The 12932-nt window shown below is 40.3% G+C and overlaps 1 protein-coding gene across 2 annotated transcripts in view; it reads left to right on the top strand.

Annotated features, from left to right (window-relative positions):
* The window catches only part of MARCHF3 (membrane associated ring-CH-type finger 3), a 124460-nt gene that overhangs the window by 79334 nt on the left and 32194 nt on the right, over positions 1-12932 (top strand). For both annotated transcript variants that reach the window (XM_074994140.1, XM_074994141.1), the window contains exons 2-3: positions 8684-8927; positions 11226-11430. In XM_074994140.1, coding sequence (XP_074850241.1) covers positions 8740-8927; positions 11226-11430 — 393 coding nt within the window. In that variant the 5' untranslated portion in view covers positions 8684-8739. The remainder of the gene's footprint in view (positions 1-8683; positions 8928-11225; positions 11431-12932) is intronic.

Genomic DNA, 12932 nt, shown 5'->3' with positions numbered 1-12932 from the left:
CCCTGACTCTCTAGCACTAAGAGGACTAACAAAAACATACCACTATTCTGCTAAAGAAAGTAAGGTGCAACCCCTGGTTTCTTCCCCCCTTTCCAGGTCACCCTTAAATTAATTGATTTTTGTTAATGAAAGACGTGAATATAACTAAAGGGCCACATTCATTAAGATATGTGTATTGAATTCCCTGTTCAGGCTACCTGCGTTCTGCACAGAGTTGGGCCTCTGTAAAAAGGATACTCAGAAGCAATGGTCCCTCAATTTTTCCGCTACGTGTGGAATACATTTTGTTATGCATGCTGAGGTATGTGTGGATGTACACCACTAGGAGAAACATGCTGCCAGCAGTGGGTGCTCTGCTAATCAGCTGGGTGGTATTTGAATCTCTTCTGAGTGGCTGTGCAAATGCTCAGCTTATGGGGAACACTGGAATGAGCCAGGAACTGCCTAAGCTAGCCAGGAGGCCAAGTGGAAATGGTTTTGGCCCACATGGAAGGCTGTTAGTTGCTTAATTGCCTGTGATTAGAGCCTTAGGCACCTACGTGATGGGCACTTTAGAAACAGGATTAGAATTCATAGAGATCTTGACAAACTGAAGAAATTATCTGAAGCAAAATGGGATGAAATTCAATAAGTACAAATGCAAAATACTGCCCATGGCAAGGAATACTCAGTTGCACAAATAGAAAATGGGAAATAATTGCAAGGAAGGAATACATCAGAAGAGGATCGGGGGGTTGTAGTGGATTGCAGACTATTAATCAACAACGTAATGTTGCAAAAAAGCAAACATTCTGGGATGTATTAGGAGGAGTACTGTAAACAAGACACAGTTCTTCCAGTTAACTCTGATGAGACCTCTGCCAAACTGAGGTGTCCAAAGAAGTGGGCAAATTGAAGAATGCTCAGAGAAGACCAACCAATATGATCAAAGGCCTAGAAAAGATCATCTATGAGGGAAGAATAAAAAAGGGTTTGTTCAGTCTGAAAAGAAGACGAAAGGGGTAAAAATAGCAGTTTTCAATTATAAAAAGATTTTTTATAAATTGTTGTCCTTAAACCACTGAGGAAAGGACAAGAAGAAATGGGTTTAAATTGTAGAAAGGGGGATTTTGTTTGGATATTAGGAATGATTTCCCAACTGACAGGGTAGTTGAGCACTGGAAAAATTACCTGAGGAGGTTGTGGAACATCCGTTGGTGGAGATTTTTATGAACAGGTTAGACAAACACCTGGGATAGTCTGTCTATTATTTTGTTCTGCCTCTGTGCGCGATTGGACTAGATGACCTGTTGATACTCCTTCCAGTCCTAAATTTCTTTGATTCACACTGAATTGCTGTGTGGTGATAGTGGTACGCAGTTCTCGGTGACATGCCTGTTTATAAAATTGCAGTTAATGTGCATTTTATAGCATATCAGTTTTAAACCCCTGCAGTTCCGTATGTTCAAACCAACCAAGCTGAAAACTGTGCTCTACAGTATTCAAAACTAGCAAAAAGTGGACTGAAATAAAATCAGCCTGACTTGCTCAACAATATTGATGAAATCAGCATAGCATTGCATTGCTATATATTGTAAAACTTTACAGTGAAATCTTGCAAGTATGACATTGTATGCCTCGCCCAAATAGTACGTATAACATCTTCCTGTTTCAACATTCTCAGCTTGTATCCCAAAGCTCTGCAAAGTTGTTTTTCTTCAACACTGAAAGAAGCTAAATTAATAATTTTAACAGGATTTTTCTTTTATGCCACGGCACTAATGGTATGAAAAATATTATTCTAAAATTACTGTTTTTCAAATATTCTTAAATCCCCAGTTGATCCCCTGCTGGTGTTCTTTGTGAAAATTACTGCAGGGCTAAAAGTAATGTTTTGCACTTTTGTAACTCACTGTCCAACTTGTGTTGTGTGCCTTCCTCTGGTGGATTTTTAGGGGATACCAGTATAGCTACCAGCTAGGGAGTAGTATCTTGAACTCCAGTAGTAGAAGCTGATGCTTCGAACTCTACATGGCTCCCAGGTTCAGTCTTTGGTGACTAGCTATGATGGAGGTTGCTGCGCTTACAATCCCTTTAATCAGAGGTTCTCAAGTAGCTTTGTTGTAGGCAGGACCTATAATTAACTAACAGACAACTTAGAATGGGAAGTGTGGAAATGTTGGGGAGACTTGTAATTTTGCCAGACGTGGGGCATCCAACTCAGGGATTGGGGGGAGTGAGAGATGACCACGAAACTGGGACAAGGAATCCCCAGCAGTATGGGGGGGAAGTTGCAGGTGAGGAGTTGGTGTGGGTTCAGAAGACTGGGCAGGAGAGTTTCTGATGACCAGAGAACACTCTGTTCTGGAACCTTGAATGAGCCTCAGCAATCCTGGGTCTACGATTCCTTTTCTTTCTTCTGCAGAGCTGGCCTGTCACTGACCCATAGACAGAGCAGTCAGGGGGCCGCACAAGTGAGAAATGCAGGGAAAAAAGAAAAGAAAATCCCTCACTGATGTGATCCCCAACTATGTGGGGGCCAGAGCTATGGTGCAGGAAGAGACTGGGAAATGGGGGTGTCTGGGCAGGAGGGAGGGTGCAGGAATGGGTTTGGGGTGAGTGATCTGTTTTACTTTTTAAAAAAATCTGGAGAAGTACAGCTAGAAGCTGTGTTGAGAGAACATTATGATTGCACAGTCAAGCATTCAGAAATTGCTGAGATGGGTTAATTCAGCCTTTGTGTGCCAATGTGTGTTTGGGCTTTGCAAGCTGTACTTCCACTGTTTGCTCCAGATGCATCCTCACAGGGCTAGCGAACATCTTTACCCTCTCTGGGCAGTAGTTCCTATTCTACCTCCCTCCTGGGTTCAGCAGTTCACTTTTCCTGTTGGCATGAAGCCATCCAAGAGGTTCTTCCTTCCACTCTCACTGAAGTCTCAGCTTTAACACTCTAAGCTGCTCCTGGCCAGTCAGCCAGCCCCATGGCATGCCAGTTATCCAGGTGCCAGGTAACTGAGCCTGTTACTGTATATACAAAAAACAAACTATCCTGAAATAAAAAGGATGCTATCTTTAATAACTGCAAAGGCATATGAACACAAAAATTGTTGGTCTTTGTGTGCCGTGTTGTCATAAAGAATTCTGGAGAAAATGGATTTCTCATCTCCAGCAAAAACAACAAGTTGTCCTGGGGCACCTTATAGACTAACAGATATTTTGGAGCATAAGCTTTTGTTGCTTCATCATCTGAAAGCTCGTGCTCCAAAATATCTGTTAGTCTATAAGGTGCCCCAGGACTTCTTGCTGTTTTTGAAGATACAGACTAACACGCCTACCTGTCTGATACTTCTCCAGCAATTTTTTGAGACGAATGGAGCAGGGAGAATCCTCCATTGAAGCCCGTTAGAAAATATGAACATATTAAGCCATGTAAGGATTGTCAAGAGCAATATGTTGCTTGGTTTCCCGTTTGACCTTTAACATTACTAGTTTGTCATTTCTCCTTGATGCTTAATGCTACAGTAAAAACGTGAGCAGCAGCCACAGTGTTAACCTGGGGGGAATAGATTCCAGAGAGAGACTAAATTTGTAAGGAGTGTAAAAATAAATAAATAGGACCCAAAACATCCCCACAGATTTGTTTTTTGTTTTTCCATGACAGTAACACTATGGAGGGAAACCTCCTCCTGAGAAGCGCTCGTTTGCTCTCTGTCTGTCTGTCTAGCCCCTCCCTCCTGGTTCTAAAGTCTCAAAGCTGTTTGATGTAAGAGTTTTGTGAAACTGATCTGAGACTTATGGGGATGTGGCATGGGAAAAGAGAACGGGTTTCCAAGCATATGCATACAGCAGATGTATTATGCGCTGTTTTAATAAGAGTGCTGAACAATCACAAATGGACATTTTATACAAGAGCTTCACTTCAATATTTATATAACGTTTGCCTCCCACAGCTTACCATCTAAGAGCTTTTTTGTCTCATTTGAATCCAAAACACTAAGGGTTTCTACTCGGTCTCTGACGAGGTTGGTGCCACAGGACTTCTTGTTGTTTCTGAAGATAGACTAACTCTGCCACCCCTCTGATATTGTAATTGAATTCATTAGCACAACAGGGCTCTATGGGTTAAAAAAATTAGTTCAATTTATGCGCAATAGCCAAAAGTGCACTGCGGATTCCAGTGTATGTGCCAATTGTAAATGCAAGTGAGCTGCTGTTGAAATTCCTTCCAAGGCTGAGGGGGCTGTTTTTTGACATCTCCATATGTCTCGAGTCTGAGTGCTTTTCAAACAGGTCTTCCTGGAGTCCTGTACTTCTTTCGATGCCAGACTTACAAGTTTCCTGCAGGAGGAAAGTCCTTCTATAAAGAAAAGCTATTTAACTAACTGATTGTTGTTAGGAATACTCAGCTGGTAGTGTATCCAAGAAACAAAGGCCTATAATTTCACTCCAAAGTCTGGACTGCCAACATTTGGTGGCATTTGCAAACAGCAGCTTCTTTATCACATTTTGCCCCTTTGTTGTTAGCGGGTAGCAGAGGGAAGACAGGCTTCTTGTCTGTATATTGTCTGCTTTTGTGTTTGAAGAATCCCCTGAAAGGGATCTTGAATAATCCCCACAAAAGGGTGGAGGGGGAGCAGAGGGAGATATGATCAGTGAAGTGAATTATACCACTATGGCTGGGAGCAAGCAAAGCAGGGAGCAAGAGAGTGTGTGTAAGGTAATGCTGACTTTGGCTGGAAGAGCATCTTGTAATATTCAGTAAGTCACTACAGGGAGAAAAGAAAAGTCCTTATGGCTAAAACAGAAGTCTAGGATTCAGGAAATATGGTTCTTGGCTCTGCCACAGAATCCCAGATTAACCCTGGTCAATTCACTTAAACACATTTTGGGCATCAGTCTCCCCACTCAATGTCTCTGCCTTAAATATATGAGTCGTAAGATACTTTGGGATTCTCAGAAAAAATGTTACATATATGTGTAAAATACTACCACCATTCTGCAGACAGATGGTGGTCACTAGGGTGTTGACTGGCTACCTGTCACATTGTTCAGTTAAATCAGAGATTCAGATGCAAAACTATACTACCCAGGAATAAGTGTGTGTGATTTGTGGTGCCCACTAGAGAATATTTAGTCTATAAACCAGTGAATGAACTGCATTGCATCAAAAACCATAGCACTCTCCTCAGTGACTATTGTAACCTTTCTCTCATATCTCTTCTTTCATAAAAAAAGACAATCCACTTCCTTTAGGATAACACTGAAATTTCCAGTGACAATACTCCGGCGAGTGGGGATAAACTTAAGAAAGGGCACCTCACTCAATGCCATTTTTAAAATTTCACATCTGTGTGATGAGCAGAATGTGCACACTGTTTTGTTTGACCTAGCTACATGCAGGATAAACACACAAACAGAAGCTGCTTGTTTTAGAATTTCTTAAATTATAATCAGGGAACCACTTTGAGACTAGATGATATGCTGTTTGCTTCCAAGAATAATAAAGGCTGCCACAAAAGGTGCAGAGGGGAAAAGAAAAGAGTGGTATATCATGTACTTACCTGCAATTACGGAGAGACCTTTTTAAAGGGGTCACTCTGAAGTGCAATTGAGGTTTAATAATCTTTTGCACTTTACAGCATTTTCAAATCCTAGGTGAGAATAAATATTTTCTCAGCTATGTCAGTAAGTATACACTTGTCACCACATAATCAGTGCCAGCTCTCATTGCAAACAGGATCAAGTCTAGGACTTCTCCTTTGGGGTTTCCAATTTCAAAGTGCGGGGCAAGTTTGTGTGTCTCATACTGTTTCCATTCATATCAATCCTTTCATGTGATCCTGTCACTTCGTATTAGCACTGCCTCTCTCTGCAGCCCCTGGCATCTGAAATAGTCCGTCTGCCTCCTCAGTATTACATCTCATTAAATGCCATATGAAAAGACCCATTTTCTTCCTTGCCTTGCCTCTTAATCTATCCCCTCCTGCTAAAATATTTGTGGCCACAGTGAAGATATTGCCAGATACTTGTATGGAAAACATTCAGAATGAATTTGGGGTTTTACTGACTATAATGATTTAGTCTCTCTATCGAGTCAACATTGGCTTCAGCTTTGCCTTAGTCAGTATGTTCTTCTCAGAACAATTGATCTTTACCTTAGAATACAATATGTGCTTTACTGTTTAACCCTGTAAATGTATTAATTCCAAGCAAATACTGTCGAATGTGGTTTGCATGAAGTACACTCCCAGGAGTGCTGTTTGGAATTAAGCTGATTACTGTCCATTTTAGATCTATGCTAAAAATGAAACCAAACAGTTTCTGTACGTTATTCTTGAAGCCTGAATTAATGTTGTCATCAATTTTATGTTACTTTGCTTTTTCATTAGAAAAGTGAAAATTATTAGACAGAAGACTAGGGCAAGGTTACAACTCTAGCCTAGAATGTCGAGGCAGTGCTGTGCACAAAGATTTGAATTAACATCACAGATGGAACATAGCTGCAGCTAAGAGTTCTCCGTGCTTTAATAGTCCGCATCTAGTTGCATCATCTGGGGCTTCAGAAAATGCTCTTGAAGACTAATCAAATGCCTGATGGATGTGTTTTGTGAAGGCTTGGTGGATGGTCACTTTATATGGAACGATAAATTTACTGTTGTACATAATGAGGTCAGTGAAGCAACCAGAAAAGAAATATATAATTCTGTAGTATGGGTCTGTAAGCACAGTACTGTGCAGGCTATTTAAGTTTAATGAAGCAGCTACTCTGCTGCTGCATATTCTTGTTGAACAATCTTGGCATGTATTTTAAAACAAAAGTGTTGCTGGTAATCATGTCCCTGCACACACACTGGAAATCCTGTGGGTCCTATTCTCATAAGAAGTCTTCATCTTTTATGTGCTAATGGTTTTGAAATTAGTCATTTGCTTCATTTTCCTCGTAAATGAGGGTCAGATTGCGATTTCCTTCTTTTCCCTGTTCTCTGAACATTGAAACTACAGTAAGCTGGCTCATCAGCATCCAGTTCTCTCTGGGGTATAGAGTTTGAAAAATAGCTGAAATGATCCCATTAAAACACACACATTCACAGGCATTCTTTCCTATTCTTAGTAACCTGTCTAAGAAGGCCTGCACCCATACCAAAGCTTGCACTGTACAAATGGGACGACACCACCATCACATCTTTGTATCCCCCCAAGGTCTGACTGCCAAAGAGATGCAGTCAGGAGACTTCCGAAGGTCAACAGTGACATTGTTTCTGTACAAATTCAGCAAGATTGAATTACAGGGGTTCTTTTAAGAGCCCTTTAGAAATGTGTGTGTTAAAAGAATGAATTAATGATTAATATTTAAACATGCAGGTTGAGTCCTAGCGTGCTTTGGTGCAATACAGTTAATGGTGGCTGGAACATGAATTAAATGTTGGGTTATTATATGGACTACAATGTTGTGCACAGGCTGAAACACCTATGCATTACTTGAGTCCAATTTCAGTGTGCAAAGAGTAATAATCATAGCACTTAAAATGGTATTTTGCATCCAGGGACCTCAAGGTATCTTAGGAAAATTTAGCAGCATTCACATTTTATACATGGAGAAACTAAGGTCTAGAGAAGTTAAGCCAGGAGCCTCAAAAGGTAGTTTGGCACCTAACTCCCAAAAGGGTCTAGGCCCAAGTACCTGTGGTACCTCAATGATTCACAAAATAATAAGCAGTCCTGTGGTGCCTTTGAAACTACAGATTAATTGGGTCATGAGCTAGAAATAGTCTCCAGCCATTGAGCCCCATACCTTACACATTGACTCTACCACTTGGCCTTAAAAATCACACCTGGTCATAATGAGCATCGTTACGTGAAGCTGCAAAGAATTTGTGCACAAAGGCTGTGTCATCTTCTCTTGTTGCTCATCTAACCTTTGCTTTGCAATTACCACTACTCAGGGCCACATATAAAATATGTTCTAATTGATGGGAAAATGAGTCAAACGTCTGAGAAGGCCATATGCATGCTGTGATTTTTTTACCTCACCTTGTGGCATGAATTATTACTGTATGCTGGCTATCATTAAGTAGGTTTTGTCACAAATATTGGAATAGGATTCTTTTCTGTTTTTCTGTTCTGCAGTGTTGGGGAGGTGCTTAGCAGTAATGGATTATTTTCACAGAGGGATTTCAGAGAATAGATTATCAACTACTTTCCTTTTTGAGATGTAGCCCTGTCTGTTTATGATCAGAGGCAAGTGTCAAGCTAAAATGAACCTAATATATTCATTTGCAACACCCAAAGAAAAGAGACAGATAAAAAGTTCCAATCTTGTCATTCATCATCACCACCATGATTTTAGAAATCCACAGAAAAACAAACAAAGGAACGCCGCATATGCAGTTGCTTCCCAGATATAGTTGAAAAATAGCAGTATATGCATTAGGAATATTTTTAAGCTTTCAATATTAATGTAGATTTTTCTTCTTTTTTAAAAAATATTTCATTTCATAGAGATCAGTATGGCTGAGATATACACAGAGATATGCCTGCTGCATTGTTATTAAGTGGCATGCTTGTGTGTGTGTAAAATTTGTAAGAAGATAAGGTGCCACTCCAATTCTATTTCATTTTAACTAATGAGATGTTGGCTGCCTGTAATTTTGCATGCACTGTTAACAGCCCTGCTTTAATAAATTGTTTTCTGATTTGTTCCTAGATGGAAATCCTGTATGAATGTGGAAGCCATTAGCAGAGTAATTGCTGTCTATTGCCATGACAACCAGCCGCTGCAGTCACCTGCCTGAAGTCTTACCAGATTGCACCAGCTCAGCTGCTCCCCTGGTAAAGACGGTGGAGGATTGTAGCAATCTTGTGAATGGACAGCCACAGTATGTCATGCAAGTTTCAGCCAAGGACGGGCAACTTCTGTCAACAGTAGTAAGGACTCTTGCCACACAGAGGTACAGTAGTACCAAATCAAGAAAACATGTAATGGATTAATTAAACTGTTTTAGCTAGGAAATGCAGAAGGGGGCTAGAATTATGTCATGCAAGTTTGTGTCAGAAAAGAGGCCTTTATTAAAAAGACAAAACAAAAGTCACACACAGGCTCAGGATGTGACAAATAGGTAAGAAACTAAAATTCACTGCTTAGTTTTTTTTAAGTCACACAGTAGAAGCTTGATATGATGCTACTCATGTGAGACTTACTATTGTGGTAATTAAGCTCCCATCAGAATAATTTTATCATCATCCCACCTTTCATAATGAATTACAACTTCATGCAACAAAGTGGCAGAGCTGTGTGAAGAAGCAGATGGTCAAGTGCGTAAGTTTCAATAATTCCTTCTGATTAATAGAAGGAAACTTCAGGGGGTAACGTTCAGATGGCTTGTGCATGCTACTCATTACTTACTGGTGAGAACACTTATTCCAATGATGATTCATTTACGTCTTTCATCTCCAGCCCACACAATTTCACTGTCAGGATATAGAATATTTCATACATTGTTCCCCCTTCCTCTTCATATGCTGGGTATTAACACTTCCGTAGCATGTTTTGTTTTCTAAACCATGCCCACATGCTCTATCTAACTCGCCGAACCAGCAAAGAATCTGTCTCTATTGAAGACCCAAATACAAGTATTGTTTCCTAAGCCATTTTTCATGTGATTAAGAGCAGCTTTCCGTGCTGCTGATGCAGACTGACAAATTACATATATTTAAGTCATATACTCTGAGAATTCAAGCATGGTGGGTTTTGTTTTTTTGTTTTTTTAACACTTTAGTTAGAAAGTCCTTAAGATTCTGGCAATGTTCATAGAGGAGATTTGGGGCAAAATTCTACCCCACTGCCCTGGTGATATTAGTGTAGTTCTGGATTCACACCAGTATAACAGTATATTAACTTGTTGAGGTGACTTGTAAATGTGTGGATTTTTTTAAGGGACTTCATGTTTTTAAGCCAAACTGAAATTATTAGCTCAGATCCACGTGAAATATCATAACACATCAATTGGATTTCTTTTTAATAAACGGGCCAGATTGTCTTTTTGTTAGGCCATCTTTACACTTCACTGGATTTACACTCATGTAATGAAGGGAGAACCTAGCCCTATATACACAGAGCATCATTGAAAAGAGCAGGACAGGGTATGGGGAGCAGGAACAGATTGTACAGTAATGAGGAAGGGAAATTTGGGTCAGTAACAAAGAAACAAAGGTATTATAAGAAAGTATTATAAGAAAGCCCTGTGAACTCAAAGCATCCATACAGAGTTGCTAGAACCTCTGTTTTCAAGGTCTCAGTCAAAAGGTCCACACAGAAGTCTAACTTATCTGCCTTGGCGGCATGAACAGGTAATTCAGGTCTACTTGGGACTGGAATCTGTGAGTCGAGGGAGTCTTGGCATTTCAAGTTGATACTTAATCTAACCCTCTAGCGTGCTGTACTGTTATAGAATGTTAGGGATCTGTTCCTCTCTCTTGCTCTCATTCATTTTTCACGCATGTTGCTGTCAGATACATGCATCTGTAGAAGGGAGAACAGAGTCCTGAGGGCTTTTGTGAGGGATGAGTGCTCTTCTCCTCCCACAGCTGTGCCCCATCAAAACTGATCCTCCTCCTGCTCAGAAGAATCACAGTTGCTTTCAGAACCCAATAATGATGCTCCTTAGTTTTCAATAAGGGATTGCTTCAGATACATGTTGTGTTGCCTTTGCTAGACCAGAGCATACAGTATCTCTTTAGTGCCCAGTCAGCCACAGTTGGCTTGGAGATTCTGCTCGTCTACTTGCAGTGCTTGGCTCTGGTTGGATGGCATCTTACCCTGTAGTTCAGTGGCACAGACTGTGAGCCATGTCCCTGTAACAAGTAGGGTTAAATAAACATTGCTCCCCTTAGAGATTTCTTCTGTAGTGTACCCCAGAAAGCAGTGCCTGGTGTGTATCTTTCTCTGCAGAGTGGGAAATGATAAATTTGTCAGTGTAAGTAAATTTGTCTAATCCCCTCGCCAATTGTTAAGGGCTTTCTTCCCGTTTGTCATTGTCGAGCTCAGAAGTAATAGCACTTTTGACCAAGAATGTCAGAGTGCCTTCAACCTGAAGCTCATGCTGTGTATGCTAATATATAAATAAGGGTGAAATACATACATGCTGAAACATGCTATCTTGTTATATTGGAGCATGGGCTAACAGAGAGAAATGGCGTGCTTTACAACCTAATATACTGACCAGCAATTTCCCTTTCTTGTTTGGCAGCCCTTTCAATGACAGACCAATGTGCAGAATCTGTCATGAAGGCAGCAGTCAGGAAGATCTGCTCTCTCCATGTGAATGTACAGGAACCCTGGGGACTATTCATCGCAGCTGCCTGGAGCATTGGCTGTCATCTTCGAATACCAGTTACTGTGAACTCTGCCACTTCAGGTTTGCAGTAGAGCGCAAACCCAGGCCATTGGTAGAGGTCAGTAAATGGGGCATGTTCTCAAAAGCTTAGTTTTAATGAGCAAGTGATTTATGTTTTACACCAAGACTGCAAAGCCTTTGCAGCTTCACTGAAGCAAAAGAAAGGCTGTGAATTTTGGACATGGGGAAGTGGGGGCAGCAGTGCAGGAATAACAAAACCTTCATTTTGAAGCAATCAGCTTGAGTGAGAAGAATGAAACTGATGGTTTTGCTTCACCGTAAACACTGAAACAAACGTCATCTTGTGAATAATTTGCCTCTAATAGAAAATGCATAGTACATCGTTTGGTAAAAATCCATCTGGAAAACAACTGAAAAAAAAAATCTATGGAACGCTAGACAAAAGTTGCTTGGGGTAATGATTATAGGTTGTGAATTAATTTACCCCAACTTCCCCACAAATCTGGTTTCTGTTTTTAGCCCATAGAAAGGAATTGTTCTGGTTAGTTTTCACATTTTAGCACTTCTCTGATGGGTCTTTTGCCTCTTCTTGCTTGTGCATGAAACTACAGAGTAATTTCCACTTTGTCAATTAAAATGTGACTATTGCTAAATTCAGTTTCTTTAATTAATATACAAAATTGCTTGCTCTTTTGCTAAAAAGCAGCCAAGATATGGGTTCGACTTGGGTTATAAGCTTGCTTCTCCCATTCTTTGACTTCAAAAATGTTGTGAAATTTTAATCCCTTTTGTAATGAAAACTGAGTTGCTTCAGAGTGAAGTGCTCTGAAACCACTTCCCAAAACCCTTTGAAATATTTTTGGGATTAGTGAGAAGCATCTTATTTCATGTTGGATAAGAACACGGGGGTTTGATAAGATGCTGTAGGTGCTTCATGTGTGGCTGATTTTTGGATTGATACTGTATTTTTACATGGAAAATCTGACCAGATAAACTGAAATATAATTCTTACTTTCATCTAGTTCATAAGCAGTGGGAGTCAGATTCTGCACCCGCCAACCACATAATTTATCTGTGGGAAACAAACTACATTAGCTCACTTGATCTGTGGGAACTCCCAGTGATGTTTTGTTGTTGGACTAATTTTAAACATGAGTAGACAGCAGCTTCTTTAGTCTTTCTAGGGTTCAGCAAAGTAAGGATCTTCTGCTAGGTTGCACAAGTTCAGTACTGAATACTTGGAGCTATATGTTTGTCAAGTCATAATGGGAGGGAAGGAAATCCTCTTCTGTAGTCCAGTCCTATACCCTATTTTCCAGTGGATTATTTGAGCAACCGAGCAAGGCAGTTGGAGAAATGCTGACTTTTGGATGTTCCAGGGAAAGAGCAAAATCATCATAATTGGGTTATACTCAAAGGTGACATTTTCTTTTCATTCGATCAGGTCACACATCCTGAATCAAGCAAGGAGCAACAAATTAGATCCATTTGTGGTTTGAGTACCCAACCATAGTGAATTTGTCTTCTAAGAAAAAAGATGAATGACTCCGAAATCATGTGAAATAAATGGGTTAGATTTCAGCCTTTTAAAACTTTGTC

This window comes from Carettochelys insculpta, chromosome 5 (genome assembly GCF_033958435.1).
Source record: "Carettochelys insculpta isolate YL-2023 chromosome 5, ASM3395843v1, whole genome shotgun sequence".
NCBI classification, from domain to species: domain Eukaryota; kingdom Metazoa; phylum Chordata; order Testudines; family Carettochelyidae; genus Carettochelys; species Carettochelys insculpta.
The sequence above is the reverse complement of the archived record's forward strand: the minus strand, read 5'-3'. Positions and strand labels throughout refer to the sequence as shown.